Below are 27,854 nucleotides of genomic sequence, written 5' to 3' on the forward strand. Positions count from 1 at the left end.
CGTTGAACTCTGGTCTCTTATTTGACTTGTTTTCATTTTATTATTTTGTTTACTAACATATAGCACTTTGTAGTTTGTCTTTCTTGAAGAAAATCGTACTTTCTTGATTCTTGTTGTTCTGGGTTTTTACCCTCATGGTTGAATGCACTTATTGTAAGTCGCTTTGGATAAAAGCGTCAGCTAAATGAAATGTTTGTTTTCTATCTCAGAACTCAGTCAGGCGAATGGGCAGGTGGATTGACTTCAAAAATGACTACAAGACTCTCTACCCGTGGTTCATGGAATCTGTCTGGTAAGCCTATCCAGCCAATATATTATTTTTAGTTAAATTAAGAGGCTATTTGATTTAAGTTATTATTAAAGTTGAGAATGTATCAATTACTTTGGTTGCTGTCAAATAGTTTTTGGTTTACAAAAAAATTAACAGGAAGTATCGAAGTGTCAGCTGCAATAAACAGTCCAAAGGAATTTTGTCTTGCGGTCAGCGAACACTGTCAGTGCCTTCTTTTCATTGTTTTTCTTCTCACTCATTCAGGTGGGTGTTTAAGCAGTTGTTTGATAAGGGTCTGGTGTACCGAGGTGTCAAAGTCATGCCTTTCTCCACTGCTTGCAACACCCCTCTCTCCAACTTCGAGGCCAACCAGAACTACAAGGTTGGCAGAAATGATAACCCCTGAAAGATGCAACATAGCTGCGTTTGTAATGTAGCACAGCAGAATCCATTTTCATTTTCCTCCTGAGGAAGATCAGCGAGAGCAGATAACCTGCTTGTAAAAATTAACCAGTATGTAAATCTTCTTTGAGAGAAAAATAATAGAATTAGTTTTTTTTTATCTGCAGGATGTTCAAGATCCATCTGTGATCGTCAGCTTCCCGCTGGTTGAGTCTCCAGACGTCTCTTTGATTGCCTGGACAACCACACCCTGGACACTGCCGAGCAACCTGGCGCTCTGTGTCAACGCGGAGTTCATCTATGTTAAAGTCAAAGGTGAGAGACAGAACTTTAAGTGTTGTGTCTTGTTTTCATTCAACACACTAAGTGTATGCACTATATTACATATAGTATCCTTAGAATAATATATTGAATATATATATATTATTATCTAGCAACTGGCTCCAACTTTGCTGCATAGCTTTAAGGATGAGAGCTATAGAATGTGTATGAATGGATAATAATCATTTTAATATTTTCTAGTGCTTTCTTTGTTAGAATATATGAGACATCAACATACTTTTATACTAACATGAGCGGACATTCACTGATGCGTGTCCATCAAACTGTGAATTTCCGACTACTACTAATACTACTGCTAATTATACTTTGAATTAAATGTTGGAAAAAGGCTTTTGCCCTCTCTTATTTGTTGTTTTCTGGTACTTCCTGGAGCTGGTTCCCGGTCATCAATTATCTTTTACTTTTTTCAGATACTAGTACATGCATTTCCTTTGTACATTGTAGTTCTTGTCTGCTCTATAGTAAAGTCTTCTTCGGGGAAAAAATAAAAAATAACTTGCTCACCCCTGCTGATAAACATGTTTGTGGTGAGGTTTACTTGAATTACCAGGATTGGTTGTTTTGTAGAACAGTGTTGTTTAAATGCTGTAGCCTGAGGACAAGGTTTCCTGACTAGAAATCTTGTTTCCCTGCGGGCTCAGCGTTGTGGACCTCAGTATCAGCTGATGGGTGTTTTTATTTAGAGAGAACAAACAAGAACAAATTAGCAGAGGAGTGCTGCCTTGGCAAATTGTGCCCGGAGGAAAGGATTTCTCTCCCATATGTTGGTGGACTTTCAAGCTTTTGGCTTTGTGGGCTGATGAATTACCTCTTGTGTTTGTTTTTGTTGCATGAAAAGCAACTCTCTGTGAGTGAAACATTGTTTTTAATCTGTAACCATGCAGACTCAACATTCCTCGTCACTAACCTGATGCTAAAGGTTTAAATAATGTTAGCAAGGTAGAGAGAATGATATCAATTTAATTCTTTTGTAAATATTTGATATGAACCAGCCAATGAAATCTGTTCCATTAGTTTTATTATTCAAACCTATTTTTCTTACTGTGACACTCTAACTATAACCTGAACTGATAATATGGGGCTCGTCATGTGCATTGGTGTGTTTCCAGTGTATTTCAGTACTGGGAAATTTGGACGAAGCCAAAATCGGGTCACTTAAAAAGCGTTTTCCAATTTTAAATATAAAAGAAATACTCTAGAGACATGGCTACTGCTTTTCCTGTCGCCCTCCTGTTGTAGTTTTTGGTTCCCTATGAGAAAAACTGTTGGGTTGACCTAGATTCATACAAGTTTTTTGATCCTGAAGGGGGCACTGTTGAATCACGGTTGTTCATTCTAAGAGCAGCCTGTGCTCTGTGCTGCATGGGAGACCGCCTTAGAATACCAATGATTTTTTTTCCGTATCATCTCAGTCTCTTTTTTTATCTCCCGTCCCCTCTCGCTCCATCTTCATCCTAATTTCTCGCTCATTTTCTTATCGCTCTCTTTGCCTCCACATTCACCTGTTTTTGTCCTTTGCTGCTCTTCTTTTCCTCTCTCTCTCTCTCTCTCTCTCTCTCTCTCTCTCTCTCTCTCTCTCTCTCTCTATCTGTGTCTTTTGTGTCTTTTCCTCGCTCGCTGCCTTTGTCGCTGTTTGAGTTTTGGGCTGTCAGCAGCGCCGGCTCTGAGCTGTGCAGTCATTTGTTACACCATGGAGGGGAAGAAACATCTTTTATTGAAGCTGCCTCCCTCGCTCCCTTTTTGTGTCTCACTGGCTCAGTCCATTTGTCTTTTTTCTTGCCCTCTTCACAACTTTCGTTCCTGCTCTTCTCAACCTCTCCTCTGTTATTTTTCCTAAAATCCCCATTCCTTAATTTTTCCTGGAAGGCTGAGTTTGATTTAGCTCAGCTTCGGTCGTACGCTTGTAGCTGCATGATAGGCTGCTACTACCTGACCTTGACTGGTTGTCTTATTGCGAAACCACACATTCAGGTCGAGCAGAGTTGCATGTCGGGTACCGTTTGGCTTTAAACCGCGTCTGATGAGCTGCTGTTTATCATACATGAAATTCAGCTCAATAAACATAAATCACTCTGCAGGGGCTGTTTAGGTAACCGACTTTGAAAATGACCAAGGTGCACAAATCTATTCACATCATATCGATCATCACTTTCTCTGCTCCCACTTCATTATGCACAATGTGTGATGTGTGGAAGCTGCACCAAAAGGAAAAAGGGAGAAAAAAAAAATGCTCCTGAGAGTTTTGTGTTAATCTCTTGACCTTCTTTAATATTTATTTGCCAGTTTTCATAAACCATATGATTGTTATTCAATATTATATCTACATCTATTGGAGATGAATGCTGCAGACAGTAAAATACAGAAGGTTTATATTGGCTGAAACGTTCCATTTCTGGAATTTAGTAATTTTTTTTAATATATTTTCACCATTGCTTTTCCCTGATTCTCGTTGGCCTCACATCTTGGTCTGTATCTTTATTCATATTCTTTTTTTTTGTTTGTCATCAAACTAGTAAGTAAATCACACAAAAACTATAATGTTGTTAAATTAGTAAATGAAAATATTTCAAACAGGGCAAATCAAAGGTTATTTTGGCAAATGGTGTTTGTGAAAAGCAGTACAGTATTTCATATAAGGAGACTTGGGCTCATAATAACTCCAGATAGATGCTAAATGATATTTTTATATAAGCTGACACCAATGACATTTCAATTTAAGTTCTGTTGGATCTTTGCTCAGCGTTTGATACAGTCGATCATCAGATCCTTACTGACAGATGAAGGAGAGGGTTGTTCTCTCGGTCTATGTTGGTTCAGATGTTGTATATCTAACAGAAAATATTCAGTGCTGATCAGTGCTTATTTTTTGTTGCATGTTTCCAGACCTCGACTAGAAATGAAGGGAGACATTTCTTGTCTCTGCACATAAACGTAGGAATACTTGACATTTCAGTAAGAAATCATCCGACCCAATTAGCATTTTAAGACTTTTCAAGACCCATTTGTATTTGAATTCATGGTGTTGTCACATGTGTTCAAGGGTTTTATTCTGTTTGCTGGCCTTTTTTTCTGTCTCTCTTTTTAACATGTTTTGAAAGGTGCTTATAGCTGATCCCCTTTTTCAGATTTACTTCATATTTAGGCTTTGCAAAATACTTCAATACCTTTTGTTTCTGTTCATGTCACAGATAACAGCACAGAAAAGATCTACATCATGATGGAGGCCAGGCTCGGAGCTCTGTTTAAGTCAGAGAGCGAGTACACGCTGCTGGACAAGTGAGTAAACACAACCCTATAGATACCTTAAAAAACAGAGCGTGGAAATCAAACTCTAAATACTACCAGACTTTGCAGTGCTGCTTTCTAAACCAGAATTTGTTACATAAAAAAATACAGTAACCACACAGATGGATCATTTATTCCTGTTTCGTCCACTTATGTGGGATAAACAAAATACTGCAGTTACTGTTAACTGAACCTAAATCGACTTTGTTAATGTGTAATAAGTGCAAAGCTTGTTCATATCCAGTTTTACGGCAGTAGAGGATCTGTCAAACCTGTTTTATATCCGTGTTGGTTGGTGTCAGTTTGCAAGTTTGTCAGTGTGTGGAAGGTGGGAAAATGTATGAATATTGAAACCACAATTTTAAATGTGTTTTGTGTGTTTCAGATTTCCTGGCAAGACGCTTAAAGGGAAAAAATACAAGCCTCTCTTCCAGTACTTTGCCAAGGTTTGTCGTGTCTGTGTTTTATGTTTGTCGCATAAACCTGTCCCCATTTGTCAAATGAAGCCAGACCAATGTCCTACTTTATTTATCTGTCTGTTCACACATTGACATCTCTGTTCACGTATCCAAAGCCTGTCTCTTAATCTCTCTCTATTACAATCTGCTGCTGTTCCTTTTTGGCATCTTCACCATCCCCCCCGCCCCTTTTCATCTGATTCTCCTCATCCTTGTGTCACTTCAGTGTGGGGAGACGGGAGCGTTCCAGGTGGTGACCGATAACTACGTCAAGGAGGAGGAGGGTACAGGAGTGGTCCACCAGGCACCTTACTTTGGAGCTGTGAGTTTTGTTGTTTTCAAATAGCTTTTCCCTTACGTTGCAACTACAGAAAATGTTTTGTAACATAATGTTACGTATTGTTTATTACTACTGTACTGCAGTTACTTTTAGACGAATTACTAATCCGTTTTCGGTCCATTATAATAATGAAAGTCATACAAATGTCCATCACAGTTCTCAAGGTAAATCAGAGAAAACTGAAGATATTTAATTTATAATCATAAGAAACTGAAAATACAGCAAATTCTCACATCTGAGAGTATGAACCAGAACATTTTGTGCAATTTCTTTGTTCTGTAAATCACAAGATTTATCACCACAATAACTGTATTGTTAAAAAAATTACAGAAGGGTACAAGTGCACAAACCAGTGAATCAGCACATTGTATGTCCTTTCCAAGTATTTCTTGTTATTGTCGTTGATGAAAAAAATTCCAGTTATTCCAGTTAAAAGGGCAACAGCCCTATAATCAGGGTTTCTAAACAATACCAAAAACATTAAACACGATTTGTTCAGGATCGTAACAGTGAAGACAGTTTTTAATAATCATTAAATATTTTGTTGATTCAGAACTGAAGTTGAAAGTTGAGACACATTTCTATCTCATTCGAGTCTTGTGAACCACAACCCTGTTTGGCAATAAGAGTTTTGTTAGCACATTCATTTATATATATATATATTTGGAGTATCTTGTGTCTCATATATTACACTTTAGACCTCTGGCAGCTATAATTTTTTGTCTACTCACTTCAGATTTATTTTACTTAAGATTAGGCCAATTGTGTATTTTATGAAAAATATTTTTATCGAACTGTACCACATTGGTGTATATTGTTGAGTCCAGAGGCCAGTGCAATAGTTGCTATCAGAGGTATCGGGTCATTGCTGATAGGTTAGATGCCCTTGTCAAGGGCAGATGGATGCCCCCTGTGGCTGTAGCCAGCTGTGGACACTTGGCCTGTCTATGCCTTCCTATTCTTTCTATGTCACAGCAGCCAGGTCCCTATGGGGTTATAGAGTAAACCCTCCACATCAACATCTCACTATCTTGTTTGATTTTTATTTAACCACACTTTCTGTTATTTAGTGATCACACAAAAGCATTTGCATGTGCTCCAAAGAAGGCGAGAAGAAATGCACTATTGAACTACAGATTGTTAAGAATAGACATGAAACAACCCCGTGAGCGATCCATCTTAAATCTTTGACAGGGTGTTTGGATACAAAATACATTTGCAGCTGGACAGTACTTGGATCTTTCATGCAGAGCTGTCACATACCAGTGGTGGTAGTTGTTTCAACACTGCAAAAAATGTCCAGCTCAACAAGGAGTTCAGTGTGTTTAAATATCTATGATGTTTAATATTTTCTTATCCTCCTTATATAATGTCATCATTTGGAGAATGTTATTTAAATAAATGATATTAGGTTGAGATTTACCAGTAGTATCAATGTAATGGAATTTAAAAAAAGCTCAATTAGATAATTAATTCTTAAGAATGCCATTCATCCACTGTACATAACTTTTTGCAATCCAGTTTGTAGTTAATTATCTAAAGAAATCCTTTCACGTTCATCAAACTGTATCTTAATGATGTGTTATTGTCTCTGTAGGATGATTACAGGGTGTGCACTGAATACAAGATCATCCAGAGGGACCAGGCTCCTATCTGCCCTGTGGATGCCTCGGGCTGCTTCACGTCAGAGGTCACTGACTTTGCGGGACAGTATGTCAAAGTGAGTGACACACAAGACATGCATGTAGATTAGGGAGTTAGACATTTCAGGCATTTTGCTCCTGCTAGGAAGCACTTGCACGATATACAGGATGAATTCCTAAGCAGTATTGGTAGCTGGTGTAATTCAGCATTTAATTTTTACGCATTCTAGGTACTCGCTCTCCGATTCCTCCCCATTTCCACTGTTTATATCTGGATACATCAATCTTTTTTAAATGAGTCTTTCCTTCTGCACGGAAATGTGCCCTTTCTTTCTGCTTTTTAGAATTATGTTATGGAATAACTCAAATGACAAACTTCTAAATATTTATTATGTTTTTCCGAATGTAATCCAATATAATTCCTTTGCTGCTTGACTTGGTGATACTGAGGGAGTTCAGGGAATCCACTTCAGAGCACTCACAACACTGCAGAAAAACTTGCTTCCAAAGCATATTGTCACTGTTTACTGGTGCACCGGGTGCCTGTCACACCCAAATGTATTACCCTTCTAAGTGGATAGTGAGTGAAATATAGCAGCCATACATGATCTGATCACTATTTCACATCCTGGTACAAAGGCCAGGGAGTGGACTCAACCCGCCTGCCTGCTAACAGTACAGCGTTAGCTAATAAAGAGTATGCTGCCACAGTTCATCTAAAGTCTGTCATAATCCACTTTTGAAGTATGTTAAAACCAAGCATGAATTTCAAGTCTGTCTGAGACATTCCTAATTGCCGCATAAAACTCAGAGATGATCTGAGGGAGCAACAGTCGCGTCGTGGGCTACGCAAAGAGAAGCCGAGAGAGCAGTTGTTCTTCTGTAAACTGGAAAAGGAAAACAATATTTACAAACATGAGAGCCTCATCGTACTCCCAGAAGAGCCTGCAAGTGAGCGGCTCTGGCAGCAGAGTACGGGTTCAGAGCCCGTCCCCATCCCGATGCCGTGGATCCTCTTACGACAGTCGTGGACGCTCCGGAAATCGCAGCACTGCCATTGAGTTGGGTACGGAGATACACCAGCAGCATGCCAATGAGAAAGAGGAGATGCAGGAGCTCAATTTCAAGTTTGCAGGATACATCGAAAAGGTCCAGGCACTTGAGCAGAGAAATGCTGCTCTCCACGCTGAGCTGGCGTCCCTGCAGAGCCGCTACAAGGGAGGCCCCACAGGGATCGGAGAAGAATATGAGCTCAAGTTTAAAGAGGTGCGGGAGCTGATTGAGACCCTGACTAATGAGAAGGGAGCAGCTGATATTGAGAGAGGCTACATTGAAGAAGAGGTTGAAGTGTGGAAACTAAAGCTGGAGGAGGAGCTGACACTTAAAGAAGAGGCAGAAATGATTCTTAGAGAGTTCCGCCAGGATGTTGACAACGCAACACTGCAGAAGGCTGACCTGGAGAGGCGCATTGAACAACTGGTGGCTGAGATAGAGTTTCTCAAGAAGCTGCACGATGAAGAGGTGGCTGACCTCATGAAGCAAATAGAGGACTCAAAGATCACTGCTGAACTCGACGGCGAACGTCCTGACCTGGCTGCCTACCTGCGCAACATGCGGGCAGAGATCGAGTCCGTCGCTGCTCGCAATGTCCAGGAGGCTGAGAAATGGTACAAGTCCAAGTTTGACACCCTAAAGGAGCACGCTGGCAAACACGAGGACAAGATGAAGACCATGAAAGAAGAGATCTCCACTTTCCACAACCAGGTGACAGACCTGCAGAACCAGATCGATGGGCTGAGGGCTCGCAACGCTGCACTGGAGCAGCAGCTTGAGGATATGGAGATGGCCCACCTTGATAAGTCGGAGGGCCTAGAGGCTATCATCGCTCAATTGGAGGCCCAGCTCTGCGAAACCAAGCTAGAGATGACCAAGTATCTCCAAGATTATCAAGAACTGCTGCACATTAAGCTCAAGCTGGATGCAGAGATCGCCACATACAGGAAGCTGCTGGAAGGCGAGGAGCAGAGGCTTGGGATTGCCAAAGAAGTCTGAATGTCCAGGGTAAGAGGAGCAGGAGCTCTGAAGCAGCAGCAGAGCATCGCGGAGTGAAGAGATTCTCACAGTCTAGTTAAAGACTCTAAATTCTTCCCTGTTTTAGCCATTTTGTCCCTGTTACACTGTCCTGATGAGGATGGCTGGGTATTATCTAAAACACTACCACTGCTGACATCTAAGTTTCAGAATTGATACTAAAATGGTACTTATCTTACAAGTCAGGACAAATAAAGCTAATACCAGGAAATCATGTCTTTACATATTTCAATATAGTCTATTGGATAAAAGAGAAAATATAAAAGAAAAGATAAGATTATTAATCTCAGCAGGAATTTGATTAACATCTCTGGATATTCTGGTGTCACAACCACATTTCTCTCGATACCAGAAATGTGTTGAGGTTTAGTACCCAGGCCTCCTTGACCCCATTCGTTACTTTGCCACCCCCTGGCCCCATTGTTTTTAAGCATCTACACGTTGTTTGCTTGCACTCCTTTCCTTGGTACCGCAATTTTACCCTTCATTCATTGCCTCTCACTCAAGTTTTTTGGGCACCTCTCCTTTATTCTACCTTTTTCTTTACTCCTGCTCCTACTCCTGCCCACGCACAACACTGTTTTCTCTCCACCCTTTGTGGAAGTTTTTCACTTTTTGCCATCAATGCTTTTTCTGATCAAAGATCTCACCATCCTCACAATGAGAAACTTCTGTTTTGCCTTGATGTGTCACAATCTCCGCTCGAACAAAGCAGGACAAATGGCTGCAGATTCTGACTGGTCCCCCCAGATAATCTTAAATGTTTTGAAAAGACACAACTATTGATAATTTACACTAATGTTGACCAACTGGTTCCTAATAAAGATTGAAGTGAGTGCATACAAAATAATGCAGTGTTTTTGTTTATTCCTGTGTGACTTTCTTTATCTTTTCCATTACTTGTCTCTTTCTGAGATTACTTACATTCTCCACCTGTTCTCCATATATGTCTCTAATGTTTTTACACTCATGTCAAACTGCAAAAACATAAAAGCAGTTTGAAAAAAAAAAATGGAATAAGTGAATTTGCCACTAAGAAATAAAAATAGCTGCATGAATCCAGCATTAGTTTTATATTTATTTTATATTTATGATTTCATGCAAGCTGGATTTGATAATGCAGCTGGGCTAGTACAAATGACTAAATATGAGTGAATTTAATGTTTTGGAAACAGTAGCTCTGCTGATAATTATTCTCCATGACAAAAGGATTCAAAAAATTTCATAAATACATGTGAGTAATTTGGTGACATATCAAGTAGCCCTTATTTCCAGATGGTGAAATAAGGTAATGCTGTCAGTGGGTTGCAGGTTAAGTTTCAATGAGTGTTCTTTCATGTTTTAATGAGCTTGGCTCGGGGCAGAAGAACATTTGTTCCAGCCGGAAAAAGTTGAACACTTCTCTACATAGCATCATAACCAACAGTTTGCCAAGCATCTAGGCAGGAAAGTCCTATCTGTGAGCTTCTTTGAATGGCATTGTGGGCTTGGCTAGAGGGAGATGAAAGAGCGTGTGATAAGTCCGTGGACTGATTGCATTTTAGATTGTTAGCCATAAAAAGCATAGAGATATTTATCATAGCTGTAGAAGCAGAGCGTGACCTTGACATTTCTTGAACGGAGCATAGCCATTGTTTGTTCAGAGGCTTTCAGATGTATAGAAGGATAAATGTTGATTGTTTACCATGTGATGTTTACATTTTTCTCCAAAAAGAGAGGACAAAAAAACACGAAATTAAGAAGCTGAAAAAGAAGTACATATGCAAAAGATGTGCTTTGATTTAGCTTTAAGATCAGATATAACACACAACTAAACCAAAGCTGCAAATGTATGAGTGAGATTTATAATTTGGCTTTTTGTTTAGATTTGTCTTCATTCACCTTTTATCAGGTTATTTCAGGTATACATTAAATACATGAATACGAACATTTTAATGTTTTTAAAGACCAACGCAGCAGCTACTCTAAATGTTGTCTGCTGATGCACAGCATTTTAAGAGCTCACCTAGCTTCAGTGATGAACAGATGAACTCATGGGTGTCTGTGACATAACATGGCTACTGGTGCAACGTGGCACATTTTAGAAACTAACCGACCCTCACCCATTACTGAGAAAGTATGTAGGTGAGACGCGGTTCGAACTGTTAGCACAATGGACAGAGAAACACAAAGTCATTCAGTTACTCTTAGAAGCTGCATTTTGCAAAAAATATTAAATCTTCTGGTGTTTTTTTTGTTGCTAGGATGCTGACAAGAACATCATCAAGTGGCTGAAGGAGAACGGCCGTCTCGTCAATGCCAGCAATTTTAAACATAGTTACCCCTTCTGCTGGAGGTGAGACAAGCATAGAATCTAAACTGTAAAGTTGATAATACCTGTGTAATTTTTCCAATTGTTCCTTCCAACTCACTCTGACAAACAGCCTCTGTCAGAATATCTTCATCTGCTTGGGATGAGGGTTAGAGGTGATCACAAGGTCAATGTAATGGCAAAGTAACCAAAAAAACAAACAAAAAATCTTCATCAGACACGTGTGTCTTCCCTCTTATCCTTTCTGGAACAATTTAGGAAGCTTTCTTGTCATGAAGATATAAGCAAATATTTCCATTTTAACTTCCTTGCCGTCTTATTTTTTTATATAATTCAGATACCAATGTATTTTCCTCACCAAATCATCGAGATAACAGTTAATTATATTTATTTTAATCGGTCAAGTCGCTGAGAATCAAGTTGTAACCAACATTTAAAAAATATGGAGTGTAGACATTTGCCCATACATACTGTACGCTGTCTGATTTAGTTTTTTTCATATCCATCTATTCCTGCCACCCCACTGAGATTCAGTTTTCCACACATGGTCTTACAAAGGTCAACTTACTATCACTGACATTTACATAAATGTCAGTGTATTTTTCTTGTTTTTTAGATTTAGCAGCCAATTTAAACCTTTTAAGGTCCCACTTTACCACATGGTAACAACCAGGGACAAGCAGACCAGCACTGACACTAATGTACTTTTCAGTCGACTAATTCTCTGCCTCTCTCTTTGAGCAGCTGCAGGCTGACCTGAGAAGGATTAATTAACCTCAGTAAATATGCAGAGATATGCTCCCTAAGCCACTAGCAGACCTATAGTGCAACCAGAAATTATTCAGACACCTTCACTTCACTTGTCACGTGTTGTTATGCTGAAGTCTCATGCTGGAATTCTTTAAATTCATTGAGTTTAACATAAACATATGTTAATAATTTTATACTGAGATCCTGTTGCATTAAGATGACCCCTTGTTATGCTACCAACATATTGTCACTCCTGTAAATTACTTTAGATATGCTGACATTCTGGAATCAGAAGCAAGACACATAACATGACATGGATGGAATATCTGCAATCATGAGATTATAATTTTTTTGTCAGTTGAAATCTTTGTGTTGCATCCTTATATTGTTATCAAATGTGTTCATGTACTTTCAGGTCTGACACCCCCCTGATCTACAAAGCCGTCCCCAGCTGGTTCGTCCGAGTGGAGCACATGGTGGACAAACTCCTCGAAAACAATGGAAAATGTTACTGGTAAGCTGTTGTGTGAAAGCTGTGGTAACCAGCTTGGTACTATGTGACAGTGAAGTGGGAGGCATGAGCTACTTGGTAAACAAGTGGTGTAAAATATCAGCGAAGACAGACAGAAGTCACAGTCCCAAAACAATTACAGTCTCGACTCTGTGCTACTACATCAAGTTGTTTGTCTCAGTCATGGTCCTGTGTCTGCTGGGCCTCCGACACTGGGTATAATCATTTTAAATGGCAGGATTAGATTTAAAATAAGATTTGTTGCAGTGAATTCCCTTCATTTCTCATTAAGCCTGGCATTATAATAATGCACACAGGACTGGTGTTTTATAGAAAACTTTAGCATGATGCTAATTGTAATGGCAGAGCAGAGGGAAAGTAAGCGTCAGCATGATGGCTTTGCTAAGTGGTATTACCCCTGGTGTTCCCTGTGCTCTTTTTCTGAGCCACAGTAGCTGCCTCTGGTAATGGGACTGTCAACCTGAGATGAATGACTAGCCGCTAGGAAGGTGAAGACGCACCGACACACATGTACATGGAAAGCGACACGAACGCACACACTACTTTAAAGGCTAAATTCCTGATCTAGGGGGAGCTGTAATTTACACTCAGATGCCTGTTTGTTCAGTGCATCTAGCTCAAATTAATGCAGTCCATTACAGCAGTCCTGCACTAGAAGCTACCTCAAGGTTTTATTATTCTTCAAGAAAAACTGTGGTTAAAATGTCATTTGTCGAAAATGTAACCGCATCATTAAAATACAATGACCATCCAGTTGAATTTCAGCTTTAGCAAAGGGCACTTAATACGGTGGGAATTTAGTCTATTTTTTAGGACAAACAGGTCCATATATGTATGTTTGTCCCTTGGGGAATAATTAAGAACTAGGATGGCGTGTATGAAGTCTCTTGGTATGGACACCACAGTTTAATGTTTGGGATGCAGAAACATTCCAGTTTCCACTCTCAGATTTATTCCTGTTTGCCTGAACCGTTAGTGGTAGCGAGGACATCTGGAGTCTCTTCCTGTGGTTGTGTCTAAGTGAAACGCGTAACTCTCACAGAAGGTCATCCATTTCCTCACAAAGTGCTTTCATAGAAGATAATTAGAAAGACCAAATCCTTTCTTTATATGTGTCCAAAGAATCACTGTCAGTTGCTTGTTATGTTCTGTAAAATGTAGCTGCTATAGACACATTGTCCACCTGTGATGCTCCTAAACCGCTTTTTTATTAGGCTTAGATTCAAAAGATTATTTTTGTGTTTTTGATGAGATCCCACTTTCACTCTTGAGTTCTACTCCCAGGAAAATTCTGTCTTTCGGCCAGTTGCCAACTCATCAGCATCTTCATAAAAGTATAATCCTTGCAGAGATCACTACCTCTGTACGAAGTCCATTTTAACTGATGAGAGACTTATAAGAGCCCCTTCAGTAAGCAAAGTGCTAGTTATCCTACTCTCAGTGATTTATTCATTTTATCTCTTTTTACTCAGTTGGTGTAGTGGGTACACTCGGCCGGAGTATCCACTGAGAGAGTTCAGACTGATTTCTCCAGATGTCTGTAGCTCTGTCTGAATAAATTAATGACTGGATTAATGAAAGGGAAGCTGGTCTCTTTTGAGACTTAAGAAGCGGGAAGGTCGGCCACGGTTGTGTGAGTTCAGCACATAGTTTCTCGACCATAAGAGAGAAGAAAATGCAGAGTTAATTAACTGGTCTGAAAATGACTCAGGTTGCACTGTTGCTTGTTTCCATCACTTTTTAAATCCAGTTGAATGTTCACTCAGAACACTTCACTGAGTTACTCTTTCTAGCCCCTTCAAACGGTCTATTCCTTGCATATGAATAGATTCCTTACTCTTAACCTTTTTTTATGTTTGGATTTGGAGCGGGTTAAGAAAAATCCACCAACCATTGCGTCGACTTAAGCTCAGCGATAACCTTTTCAACACAGTCCAAGCTCGACACTCCTGCCATGACTTTGATTGGACAATCACTGCAAAGGGGTGGATTTTAGAGAATGGCCAATTGCAAAAAAAAATGCACCTTTTCCTTAAACATTTTCCCTTTTTCATCCTTTCCTATGCTCTCATTTTCTTATCTTCCTTACTTCCCCCCTCCCCCCCATCAAGCACCCTTCCATCCCTTCTCCTTCCTGACCACAACTTCTGTCTATCTGACATATAAGAGAAGCCTCACTGTGGTAAATGACTCTTCCGTGCGTCTTCAGCGTAAGACGGAACACTTTAAATTCTACATTTAGCCTGAACGAGGGAGAGAGAGAAAAAAAGGGAGGGTGAGGGGTGGAGGAGTGGTCGGGTGGTGCTGGTGCAGAGCAGCAGCAGCAAAAGAAAAAAAAAATCATTAAATTGATATATTAGGGTCCTAAATAGAAATGCCTCCTACAAATGGGAATTGATGAACTTGTTGCTTAGCGCGTGGATCCTGACAACGATTTATTCCGCCCCTCCTCCTCCATTCTTCTGAGCAACATGGCCAGGCACTGCAAGAGATGGGGAGAAGGGGAAAAAAGAGGAAGAGATAGTGAGATGGTGAATTAAAACAAGAAATCGGTTCTGGAAAAATAGAAGGCAAGAGCAAGAAAGGGGTACAGAGAAGGATGGTGCCTTGAAGGGAGTGTTAACCTTTGCAGTCAAGCTGCATAAAGAGAAGAATTATTTTTAGGGCTAAAAATGAAGAGGAGGAAAATAAGCCAATAAAGGAATAATCTTGGACATTATAATCATGCTTGCTGTTGATGTGGAAAATGCATTGCAAACTAAATTAATCATGATATCCGCAGGTCTTGACAAGAACGAATTGGATTTACAAAAGTCTATTATGTTTTCCCTTGTTCTTCAGTGTATCAGATTGAGTGTGGTGATTATAAATGTGAATATTCTGACATCAATATACCTATTGTGTCATTGCAGGAGGAATCCTTCTTCTCATTGTTCCTGTTGTTGTCATCATGTTTTATAATGCAATGTTGTCTCTGTCTCCTCAGGGTTCCAGAGTTTGTGGGTGAGAAGCGTTTTGGGAACTGGCTGAGAGACGCACGCGACTGGGCCATTTCAAGAAATCGTTACTGGGGCACACCCATCCCCATGTGGGTCAGCGATGACTATGAGGAGGTCAGGAAAACACAGAACAGGCACTTAAACGCTACTAATGTGTCTTTGTACTCTTCAGAGATCACATAATTTGCCTGTCAGAACCAAATACCAAGACAGTTATTCTTTTCTAAGGGAGCTAATCACAGCGCTGGCAGCACTCACAAATTAATCTGAGCTAAGCATGAGATGGCATAATTGAAAAGTTAAACTCTCCGTCACTCCGACTTTTGTTTACCATAGAAATGAGTAAGGGAGAAAATGTCTCTCCAAAGGAATATGTGTCTGCTGCGAAGGAGCAAAAATCCATCTCCTTATAAACTGACAAGGTGAAATGTATTTTTCTCCCTGACCTCTTTTTGACACCTGCATAACTTTGCATATCTGGGCCCTTTTTGCGTTTGTGGAGGCTTGTGTAGGAGAGAATCTGGCGTGGTTGAGCGAGGTGACCATGGTGTCACGAGTGTTGCGTGACTCCGCACCGCAATCGGAGTCAGGTCCCCTCAGGCGACATTACCGAGTGCGTCCATAAACTTAACGCATGAATGATTCATTATTGTATACAGCAAATAAACACGAACCAAAATTGGTTGGTTTCTCTTCATGACAGTTAAGGCGACTTCAAAGGTCTTTGAGACAGACAGCAATGGGTGGTGAAGGCGGAGAGAGGACACAGAAAATTCAGGGTGGTGGAGGAGGAGGAGTCAGAATAATTTAGCTAGTGAAGAAAGTGAGTACGGGGGGAAGAAGGAAGAGAAGGGGATAAAATTAGAGATTAATGCAGGGGGAGGAAAATGTATTAAAGAGGCAGTGTAGAAGAGACTTAAAATATATGTGTCCTGTTTTCAGGTGTGAAATTAGGTCCCAGCATTTTCTGGAGTTTGCCTTTTCACATTTAAAGAGCACTGCAAACAATTCTCTTAGTCAGACATGTTCACAGTAACAGGAACATGTCCAGGACATTCAGATGAGGGTTGCATCTTGGTAGAGCATGCAGGATGCTGGATATAACCTATCAATTCTGCTGCAGAAATAGCTTGTTTTTGTTATTCTTATTGTTTTTTGTTAGATTTGCTCGGGTTAGAAAAGTCATCAACACGCCCACTCGCTCGTGGTAAATCTGCTGTATTCTCACATTTTACTTTGGGGTTTGCAGAAAAAACTCTGGAGAAAATAGCAACTGACTCTGCGATTTACAGGCCCTCTTGATGATTTCAGGAGATTATCTGAAGTTGTCTGACAGCAGCTTGTTTGATACCAAACCCAGCTGACATTGTGAAATAGACTGAACTGTATAGAGATGTCAGAATTAGGTTGTCTGAGCGTCTTGGCTGAAAGAGGGACAGCAAGCGACCTGTTTGCTGGAAATAGCATTGTGACCGTTTCCAGAACGTTCCCTGACTGAATCCCTCACACAGCGGCAAATCACACACCTAAAGCTTAACCCTCAAGTGCGTGTGTGTCTGTGTGCGTTTGTCTCCATGTGTCAGTATGATTGCTGTCTCTCAGTATCTCTCCTTTTTGTTCTCTCTCTCTATCTCTCCGTCCCTGTCTTCTCGAGTTTCTTTTACCCTTGTCTTCTTTTATGTCTGGTGGTGTTGTGTCAGGCTGAATCTGGGCCATGTTACCTGCTGCTATGTTAAAACTAGAGCAGAGCATACAGGTTAATTCTCTGAGGAGACCAGATAACACACTTAACCGCAATTTCTCAGGTAAAGTTATTCAGGAAGTTTGTAGAAGTAGGCCTACTTTACAATAATCTAGTAAAACATGTAGGCAAATTAATCAGGATTATGAGATTTAGCAATAATATTCCTTTGCAGGCTTGAATGGAAGGATCTGTGGAAAAAGGAGTGATTAATTCCTAAATGTAATTTGTCCAGAGCATTTTAAAACGTTCCAGCACGGAATTATACAAATTTGCATGTCCTACATGCTCATTTTACAGTTAACTGAACTGAACTAGACTTTTGTTCTGTGTCCAAAAAGCAAAAATATTCAATTTACAGTAAAGAAACATAGAGACAACAAAATAAATTCTCACATTATAAAAAGTGCAAATAGAGAATGTTCGGGAATATATGTCTGCTTAAATACACAAATTCCTGTCAGCAGGCTTATTGATTAATCTACATATTGTTTTTGCACTTTTAGTGTGAGGTTATTTTCTCATTTAGGATGTTGTCACTGTGATTACTGAATTTGTGATGTGTGTTTGTGTGTGCGTGTTATTCATCAGGTGGTGTGTGTGGGGTCCATGGCCGAACTGGAGGAACTGACTGGAGTCAAAGTTACTGATCTGCATCGGGAGAGGTGAGACACTTATCAGCCGCGGAGATTATCAGCCAACCACCTAAACATGTACTCAGTCATATTTCTGTCTACCGTAACAGGGCAGTGCTCTCAGGATCTGTGTGTGTACAGGGGTGGATATGTGATATGAGGATTGTGATGTAGTTTCTGTGCCTTTTCTGTCAGTCTACAAAGTCTTAAATCCACAGTGTCCGTCTAATGTGACCTAAAGTGTTGTTGAACACAGATCACTTTCCTCTCTTGCTCGTCATCAGCTAATTGCCTTTCATTTTCACTAACAGCTAAATGGATAGACTGTAATCAGCCCAGATTAAAATATGCGAAGTGGCCAGCTACTGAAGATAATAGCTCTGCCTGCATTGCATTTTCGAAAAGTGAATTTTTTACAGAAATCTTAAATTTGCTAAACTGCAAAAAGTCACCTCTTAAACTCCATAAAATGTCCTCAGAGGTGCCCTTCTTTTTGTAAAACTCCTGTTTAACACTCTCCTGTTACCAAGTACACACAGGAGCGGAGCGTTTAAGAGCAGTACAGTACATTAATGGAGCAGCTTTAGTCCCTAATAGATTACAACAGTTTATAGGCCTGACTACCTACAACTCTATTTTGTGAAGCAGGTTGTTACTGGAGGGGAGAAGGAAGTAAATGTGCTTAATCAACTGTCTGCTTACATATATTTATCGGATCTCTTGTTGTTTGTGTTTGTCTCAGAATAGGGTATTTCAACTAGACTGACAAGCCTTAACTACTATAGAAACATGGTTTATCGGTTTTCTTCAGCCTAGGTAACTTCTCTGTAGAAAACAACGACTTTGTCCACAGGCTGAATCCAAGCAAGTCTGTATTTAGAGTAAATTAATCCATATCCCCGTTTCTGAAAAGTATGACCCAAAGCAATAACCGACCTTATTGTACAGTGCTTCAGCACAACATGAGCACCGCTGTTCTTCAAGCTTGTTCCCAGTGGTGAAAGATTATAAAATCATTGCTCTGGACTGCAGCCAGAACAGCCTATAGACCCATGGATCTATATAGTGTACAAATATGTAAACAGTTCCCTATGGCGCTCATAAAACCTGAAATAAAACAGTACTTGTCAAATTTTTATTGCCTCCATCTGTCTCAACAATTGCTCTCCCTTTCTCTTTCTTTCCTTCCTTGTATTCACTCTTTCTCTGCCCAGCATCGACAGTCTGACCATCCCGTCACGCTGCGGTAAGGGCACGCTGCGGAGGGTCACAGAGGTGTTTGACTGCTGGTTTGAGAGCGGCAGCATGCCGTACGCCCAGGTCCACTACCCCTTCGAAAACAGGAAGGAGTTTGAGGACACTTTCCCTGCTGATTTCATCGCCGAAGGCATTGACCAGACGAGGGGATGGTAAGCTGTGGATGAATAGGTTGTTGAATGGAGAGAACTAATGGAGGGATAGATTGAAAGAGGGTGACAGATGAGGAGGGGCAGAGGCACACTTCCCTGCTGAGGTCATTGAGGGAATTGATGAGAGCAGGAGATCCGTTTGACATTTCTTTCCAAGAAACTATTCAATGTAAAGGGTTCATAGCAGATGTAAAATGCAAATGTTTCAATAAACAAATTAAGAAATCTAATTGGAACATTGTTTGAATTCTAAAATCCGGTCAGGTGTGTTACATTGACCTTGTATACCGTCTTTTGTTCCCTTCTGCAGGTTCTACACCCTGTTGGTGCTCTCCACAGCCCTGTTTGGCAAACCACCCTTCAAGAACGTCATTGTTAATGGTTTGGTACTTGCCAGGTCAGTCAAATTGACTTCTTAACAAATTTAAAAGAGACTCACAGCTTCAAGCCCATTGGTTTCTACTGTAGACATTATATTGCAGATACATACTTTTATTTATAATGTTACACAATTCAATCACTTAAACCCGAGACAATGGGTCTTTGTTTGGCACAATTTTCAGCTATAGATTTGGTGTCATAACGAGGAATTAGAGCAGTTGGATTTGTATGTGGCTTGGCCTCATAATAATCTACTGTGTTAATGGTAATGAAGAAATTAGTAGAGCACCTGATAATAATAATAATAACAACGGATAAACATGATATTCCAGCCTTTCTTTTTCTCCAGACATTTTGTCATTTAGTTTCCCCTTTCATGCGTCCTTGTTTGCCTCCACTTATCCACACCTTTCTCTTTCTTTCAACCATTATTTTGATATTGTCTTCTTTATTCACCTGCCCCTTCATCCCCCTTTAGTCTTTCTGCTGTTTCTCATGATCAGTGTGGTATGTGTGCTCTAACATTGAGCCCTGAGAGCAGCTCTACAATAGGGCTGCTTGTCCTCAGCCCTGGGGTCTAAACGCAGCACTGTGCTCATAGGCCTGCTGACCTGGAAGGACTTTGACTAATTTGAATACCAAGTTTATGGTTTCTAACATGCACTTTTGTGCATGCATGCGTGTGTATGCGCATTAATGCCTGTGCTTGTTTCATTCCTGCAGCGATGGACAGAAGATGAGCAAGCGTAAGAAGAACTACCCCGACCCGGGACTGATAGTGCAGAGCTATGGAGCCGATGCCCTCAGGTCAGCTGTGAGCCTGAATGTGAGCGAGTGTGTGTTGTGTTTCTGAAGCTGTGTGTCGGTGGCCCGGATGAGTGTGTTAACCTACCTTATGTTTATAGCTAGCATAGTTTTAAAGGTTTTAATCACTGTCTACAGTTAACTAGCAACTGCCCCTGTCTTACATACAGTAGAAACGCTCATGCATACTGTACAAACTCAGTGTGTTCCTCGTCATACATTCTCTGCTTTGCCCTGAGCAGCGAGGGTGCCTTTGCCATATGGCCTAATGAATAAAGCACTATATTCAGTTGCACCATATGCTCACATATACACTGAAGAAGAGTTAGCTGCAGAGATAAAGAGACAAGGGCAACTGTCAGTTTTTATTCAACGCCCCCATTTTCTCTTTTCTGGTTTGAAACTTTACTCACACTGAAGCCATCACTTTATCGGGTGCTCCATAAGTATTTTCACAGCAAAAACTCACAAATGGAATATAAGCAAAGTTACAGACTGTGAAAGGTTTGCTTTGTTAAAGTATTTCCAGTCAAATTGGGTGAAGAGATTCAGTCTGTCTTCATATTTGCCCATTTTAAGGGGCTTAGATGCATTTTTCCAGTTACCAGTTGTCAGTTATCCATTTTATTGCAAATCTATCTTGGATTTGCTGCTATTAAAATCTCTCATGGCCTATTGCATGACATTGCATCATGTCAGCTTGCTTTCAAAATTATTATTTTATATTTTCTAAGCAAAAACCAACCGAAACTCTCAGTATTTTGTTGTAATGGAGGGAAGAGATTAATTTTCACTGGGGTGCTTAATGTTGGTAAATTTAGGTTTTGGCCCAAATTTTCTGCAGAACATGTTCAAGCTGGGCATTTTGCTCAATTGGGTCAGCTTATCAAATTAAGATATTTTTGACGACTGAAAGGCTTTGCATAAATCACATTTATTTAAAATAATGATTTAATATTTTCCTACAGTGTTTTCATAGAGAGTGGAGTTTTGCCTGTGACTGAAGTTTTAACATTTCTCTTCATCCTCTGGATGAGGAAATTACTGAAACCCAACAGCAGCGATTAAAAGAGTTTTGCATCTTGTGAGAGGTTAGATACATCTTCAATTATTGATGAGGTTCACTCACCCAAACAAACACTTGCAAACACCCCATATTAGGAAATGGTTTACATTTTTAACAGAGTTCTGTTGGGCTGCCTTACCTATACATCAAGTAGGTTACAATTTAGAAGTTGTCCTTTAACACATACCTGATCTAAAAAAGTATACCTTACCTTTCCACATATTGATATTATACAGTGGCTTGAGACAGAGATAAAGTTAAGTCAGTTTTGCCAGATCATTTATTAATTAAATCTCTCATGTAGACATGTATGACTGGAAACTGTTATGATGCCCATACACAGACTAATAAGATGCAATGCTAACTGATATTGAGCTAGTAGCTGCATGTTGACGCATAGATGAGGTCATCTTGACAAACAACAATATTTCTGTGCCCCCTCAACTTTATTGTATGTACCTCACTTCTGCTGCGCCTTTGCTGCACACCTGCATTCTTACCAAGTCCTTCACTGTCTCTCTCTTTCCTTCTCTGTAGACTTTACCTCATCAACTCTCCAGTCGTGAGAGCAGAGAACCTGCGTTTCAAAGAGGACGGTGTGCGGGACGTGTTGAAAGATGTCTTCCTCCCATGGTATAATGCCTATCGCTTTCTGGTGCAGAACGTTCAAAGGCTACAGATGGTACGTGAACACAACAGAAGGAACACAATGAATTTTACAGACCTATAATTTTCTTTTGGCTATTTCTACCAGATGGGGAACTTCTTAGTCAGTGCTTCCAGTTACATCTATGAACCTTCAGGGAAATAAAAACAGCAGTGAAGAGCTGCAGATGCAGACCTAGACCCACAGAAAAGTTAAATAATTTCAGCTGCATGTTAAGGTACTGGCCCCACCTTCAGACTACGTGTATCACAGCTCCCGTTTCAGATGAAAACTTAAATTGCTGTAAAAACCCAGACATTTGGTTTTTGACAAATATTTCACCTATTTCTCTTTGGAAACAGTTATGACGAATTTTAACATGTAGTTATTTCAGGCACTTTGCCATATGGTGGGACAAACAGCTGAAATAAGATGGAATTGCTCTTGCCAGTAGTTGGTACATGTTAGTATTTCTGTATGATCCGGTCCAAACAGCGACTGGGTTCAGGCTCTATTAAGCTGTTTAACACCAGTGATGTAATGCGTTTTGTTCTGTCAATCAGGAAATAAAATGATTAAAATGGTGACTTATGTTTATGCTTTATCAATCATGTTTTTTTAATATGTACTCATCTCTGTCTGTCAGGAGGATGAGATTCAGTTTCTGTACAACGAGAACACTGCAAAGCAGAGTGATAACATCATGGACAAATGGATTCAGTCCTTCACACAGTCACTCATTCAGTTCTTCAAGGCTGAGATGGAAGGTGAGACGCACACACACACACACACATACACACACACACACACAAGCTATTCTTCAAGTTAACCCACTTGATGTGGACAGTGACCAAGAAAAAACCTTATGTCTTAAAATCCATCCCTGTTGCTGTGCTGTTTTCAGTCCTCTCTTAGGAATGGGATCTTGATGCCAGTGTGACTTCTTGTTAAATAAACGTTATATAAGTCAACTGAGAGTAATTTCTGTTTGCAGCTTACCGCCTCTACACTGTCGTGCCTCGCCTGGTCAAGTTTGTGGACATGCTCACCAACTGGTACGTCAGAACCAACAGGCGCCGTCTGAAGGTGAGAAATTTACTTTAAGTTTGTGCTGCTTTCAGTGTTAGTGTTGTTTTTATGTAATGAGGTGCAAATTCTAGACAGTAATGATGATCACTAGTAGTATAAGTAGTATCTGAGGGGCTATTAGAGCTTTATACAGAAATATATATAAATATAAACTATGTATAGTTTATTCCTGTATCTTTTAGGATTTATTACTTAAATGGAAACAGTAATACCAGCAAATCTTTCATCCTCTGTGGTCATCTGTGCACATGTTACTGTAGATAGTTTGTAGCCCTCCGAGTCAACATTTGGCTGACTTGGATTGTATATACATGTCCTGGTTTTCACCAGAACACTTTCATCTATTCACTGCTTTAAGAGGATGAAATATGTAAATGTTTATGTGTGAACTTTGTAGGGAGAGAGTGGCACTGAGGACTGCCTGTGGGCGCTGGAAACCCTCTTCAGTGTTCTGTTCTCCATGTGCAGGCTGATGGTGAGTCATACTGTTCCTGTGTGTTTGACTGAGAGAGAAATGTATGTATGTATGTATGTGTGTGTGTGTGTGTGTGTGTGTGTGTGTGTGTGTGTGTGTGTGTGTGTGTGTGTGTGTGTGTGTGTGTGTGTGTGTGTGTGTGTGTGTGTGTGTGTGTGTGTGTGTGTGTGTGTGTGTGTGTGTGTGTGTGTGTGTGTTGACATGGCTATGAATATTGCATGAGTAGTAGGAGTTTTTATTTATAACACATTTAAGATGTTTGCATGTGAGGCGAGAGGCACGCTAAGAGGCAGTCAGCGTAACCCAGATCAATACAGAGCTATACAAATTAATTAGCTGTGGTTGAAATGGAGGAGAATTGCTTCAGAAGTAAACTCACTCACACTGTGGCACAATTCAATTTGAACTTTTGAACTATCTGAGGAAAATAGCTTCAGTCAAAATGTGTAAACTGATTTCACTGTTCTGTCTGACATTTGGGCCTTTAAGTCAGAAAATGTAAATTAAGTAGACTACAGCATTTTTAATTATCTGGCTTACTTCTACTTTCTCTCATGTCTACTTTCTTTCTTCCTGTACCCCAGGCTCCATTCACACCCTTCATTACGGAGATGATGTACCAAAATCTGCGTCAACTCATCGACCCTGCCTCTGTCGACGACAAGGACATCAGCAGTATTCACTATCTCATGATGCCCCAAGTCAGGTAGAAAAAAAACCTGTTCATTAAAGCTTCAGTTTTATGGGACAAGGATCGTTTCAAGGTGTTAAAACTAAAGAGGATATTCAGTGATGGCTCATGATCACTAAGGGAAAGGGTTGTTGATGTCCTTGCTAAGAAAAGTGGCTCATGGTCAATGTGTCACGTCCATACTCTTCACACCCACTCTTCATACTGTGTTTCTACTCATGCCTCTGCACCGGCAACGGACAATATTTTGGTGTTGTCCGTCCATTCCATTGTGAACATAATATCTCAAGAATGCCTTCACGGAATTGCTTCATATTTGGTACAAACATTCACTTAGACTCATGAATGAACTGTTTACATGTTTGTGGTCAAAGGTCCAGGTCACTATGACCTTACAAAATACGATAATTCTAGTTTAGTATGTCCAGAGAAACGCTGACGGGGCACGATATAATACAAAAAGAAAATGGTAATAGCCTGATTCTTTGATGCCGACAACTCAAGGTCGGAAAACAAAAACAAAAATAAATTTCTGGTTGTCATATTTTGGCAAGCAAACAAATCAGTGTTTGTAAAACCTTGGTGAAAAAAAACAACTGAATGCTGAATTTAGTTTGATAATCAAAAGCTAAAAGTGCAGTTTATCCAGCAGTGTTGGATATCTCTCAGCATTTACCACCTCCACTAATCAATTCTGAAAGAAATTCTCTTTCAGTAATAATAATAACTTTCATTTTCAATTTTCTCAACAGCAGGGCAGCAACCCTGGATCCAGTATGATGTGTCAGGTACACTTCAGCAGAGCGGACGCTTACTTACACAGTGTTTTAACCAAGCGAACGTGACTAGGGTAAATCGGTTTAAAAACTGCTACGCCTCCGTCATAGTCAGCCTGCAGTTCACACAGCAAAACCCTCCTTGTGTTCGCTCTGTTTTCTCACAGGATATCCACTGCTGATCCAGAGCCTAATCAGGTTCATCCAGAGACCGTAGCCTTACTTTACATCACGTAGTGTCAGGCTTCACAGCAGCTGTTCTCTTTGTGCCTTTACCCCCAATTTCCTCTTTTCACTCCTGCTGTTCGTCTTCTTCATCTTCCTCTGTGTGTGTTTTTTTTGTCTCACACTCATCCTTTCATTTTATTGTAATTTAGCTAATGATTTTCATAATTATATTTTAATAGATCTATTGGATCCTCTAGATAAACGTTTGCCTTTGAGCACTTTCTGAGCAGATTTTCTTTGTCTGCCCATGTGTCAAATGTATGCATGGCTCATTGTTTCTGCATAATAGAAGGGAATCAGAAATTACTCGGTTTCCGACCAACAACCAGGTCATTTGAAAATGGAGAAAGTGACAGAAATCGTTGTGCACAGCCTCCTTCAACTTAAGTGGGATCGTGCCCTCAAACAAGTCACCCACATCTTGTTTGTGTTTTAAGTAAAATCACTTTTATAGACCTACAAGAGCGTTTCCTCAGAGACCTCAAAATACCCACACAGAATTCAGAATAAGAGCAAGGGCTTGCCTTGATTGTCAGGCCTGTAAATGGATGCTGCTTAGAAAATACGATCATTTCATCCCCTTCACTTCAATTACTTCAGTTAAGTGTGTGCCTCGGTGGCAGATCAGTTTTGTCAATGCCTGGGAGAATTTTTTAATTACCTAAACTTAATTGCATCATCTTTAACACTAAAAAAAGTTCCGACATGATTAAATACCCAATTGATTTAGCAGAAGGAAACTGTTTGTATAATGGTTCATATAATCTCCTCTGTCACTTTGGCAGCTCTCACTGCTGCTGCATTATTAGCCGCTCGTCCCCTCTGTTGTCAAATGGGACTACTTCACCCTCCTCCCAAAGGTCAGCAACCAATCAGGCAGTGGGAGCAGCTGCTCTTCAATCAGCTCATTAAATGATTGGCTGTCCCTGGCGTCCTCTCCTCTGTCATTTTACTCCAATTGCGTATGCACACGGGGGACGCACACTGCAGGAATAGATGAACAGGCATTGTGCGTGTGAACACGCACAGCTTATTCTTCTGCATATAACTAGGGTTAACATCGCTGCGCATGATTATCAGTAGCTGTGCGGCTCTAATTTGAATTTAGAGGTGGAAGTCTCATTTTACCTTATTAGTGAATGTTACAGATTCGGCGCTGATGGTTCTGAACTGTGTCTTCTTTTGGATTTGTGCTACTAACCTTGTCACACACTATTATTCATTTTTCTCAATTGAAGACCAAGTACAATTTCTAAATCACCATTAACCATAGTTGTGAGATCTGAGTCCCTGTATAAAGCACCTCTTTCCCCTGATTGTGGCCTGAGATTGGGCAAAATGTCACAGAAAATAAAATAATTATCCGAAGAAGATTAGTTGTTATTTTAAGTAGAGGACAGGTCATATAACACCCCCTTAATAAACTCAAATGAAGAAAGTTCGCTAATGACTCCTAGTTTAAGCTCTCTTCTCCTGACTCGAGCTCCTTTCAGACATGCACAGAAGTCCTGACCTTTTCCTGAAATTTCCCAGAGGGGCTGTTTGTGAGAACGCAAATGTCCGAGACATTGCTCCAGACATTTCCGGACCTTTCTCTTTAGTCAACATGCTAACACAACTCACGATGTGATGACACTACTTTTGCATCTGTTTTGCAGGGAGAGTGTGATTGACAAGCGCATTGAGAGCGCCGTCTGTCAGATGCAGTCTGTGATTGAGCTGGGCAGAGTGATCCGTGACAGGAAGACCCTGCCCGTCAAGGTAAGTCATCAGCTTTACTTAATTCACTGATTCACTGCAATGTTCATCAAAACAGGAAACAATATCTTAAATTCTATTATTTTCAAACATATGTATAAATATATTATGCCTTGTGATATGGATTGTAAAGTTAAGGATATATGATACCATAGAAATATGTAATTGCACATTCAAAAGTCGGATTTCTTTAGCTGTAAATGTCTCTTGTTTGAAATATTAGAGAACCAGTTCTAGTTTGGTGTAGGTTGGTTGTTATTTTGATTAGAACTGCTCTAATTTGTGCTTTGTTGAACATCTGATGTTGATTTCAGTACCCACTGAAAGAGGTGGTAGTTATTTGCCAGGATCCAGAGGCTCTGAAAGACATCCAGTCACTGCAGAAATACATCCTGGAAGTAAGTTAACTATCTTATGTATTTTATTAATTCATTTATTCTATTTTTTTTTATCTAATGTTCTTTGATTATTAAATGTATAAGTTAAAGAGAAACAGTGTAAAGATCCTTGTTGCCACTTCTGTTTGTCTACTTGGTTGAAGGGATGAATATCAGAGGGGGATCACCTCCTCTTGCTGTTTGTATGTTCCACTGTAATTGAAATTCTGGTTAATTGAAAAAGAGGGGTGGAGCAGTTGACTTGGAAAATGATGCACACAAACCCTTCATTTAATTACCGTTCATCAGTTTGTCTGCTGCAGTATCGTTACAATTCATCGTCTCTTTTTCGCT

General features: G+C 40.1%; 2 protein-coding genes across 2 annotated transcripts in view; both read left to right on the plus strand.

The window, feature by feature from the left end:
- Window positions 1-27,854, plus strand: part of iars1 (isoleucyl-tRNA synthetase 1) — a 43,930-nt gene that overhangs the window by 3,266 nt on the left and 12,810 nt on the right. The window contains exons 5-25 of the mRNA XM_053438028.1: window positions 210-292; window positions 536-653; window positions 841-988; window positions 4,204-4,291; window positions 4,686-4,746; window positions 4,985-5,080; window positions 6,696-6,818; window positions 11,076-11,167; window positions 12,309-12,407; window positions 15,412-15,538; window positions 17,757-17,830; window positions 19,015-19,209; window positions 19,520-19,606; window positions 20,314-20,397; window positions 21,998-22,142; window positions 22,753-22,873; window positions 23,101-23,192; window positions 23,593-23,670; window positions 24,255-24,376; window positions 27,024-27,126; window positions 27,438-27,521. Coding sequence (XP_053294003.1) covers window positions 210-292; window positions 536-653; window positions 841-988; window positions 4,204-4,291; window positions 4,686-4,746; window positions 4,985-5,080; window positions 6,696-6,818; window positions 11,076-11,167; window positions 12,309-12,407; window positions 15,412-15,538; window positions 17,757-17,830; window positions 19,015-19,209; window positions 19,520-19,606; window positions 20,314-20,397; window positions 21,998-22,142; window positions 22,753-22,873; window positions 23,101-23,192; window positions 23,593-23,670; window positions 24,255-24,376; window positions 27,024-27,126; window positions 27,438-27,521 — 2,220 coding nt within the window. The remainder of the gene's footprint in view (window positions 1-209; window positions 293-535; window positions 654-840; window positions 989-4,203; window positions 4,292-4,685; window positions 4,747-4,984; window positions 5,081-6,695; window positions 6,819-11,075; window positions 11,168-12,308; window positions 12,408-15,411; window positions 15,539-17,756; window positions 17,831-19,014; window positions 19,210-19,519; window positions 19,607-20,313; window positions 20,398-21,997; window positions 22,143-22,752; window positions 22,874-23,100; window positions 23,193-23,592; window positions 23,671-24,254; window positions 24,377-27,023; window positions 27,127-27,437; window positions 27,522-27,854) is intronic.
- LOC128454603 (desmin) lies at window positions 6,842-9,601 on the plus strand. The gene has a single exon (XM_053438039.1). It carries the CDS (start codon window positions 7,657-7,659, stop codon window positions 8,791-8,793), a length of 1,137 nt encoding a protein of 378 aa, XP_053294014.1. The 5' UTR covers window positions 6,842-7,656; the 3' UTR covers window positions 8,794-9,601.

Source organism: Pleuronectes platessa, chromosome 2 (assembly GCF_947347685.1).
Source record: "Pleuronectes platessa chromosome 2, fPlePla1.1, whole genome shotgun sequence".
NCBI classification, from domain to species: Eukaryota; Metazoa; Chordata; class Actinopteri; order Pleuronectiformes; family Pleuronectidae; genus Pleuronectes; species Pleuronectes platessa.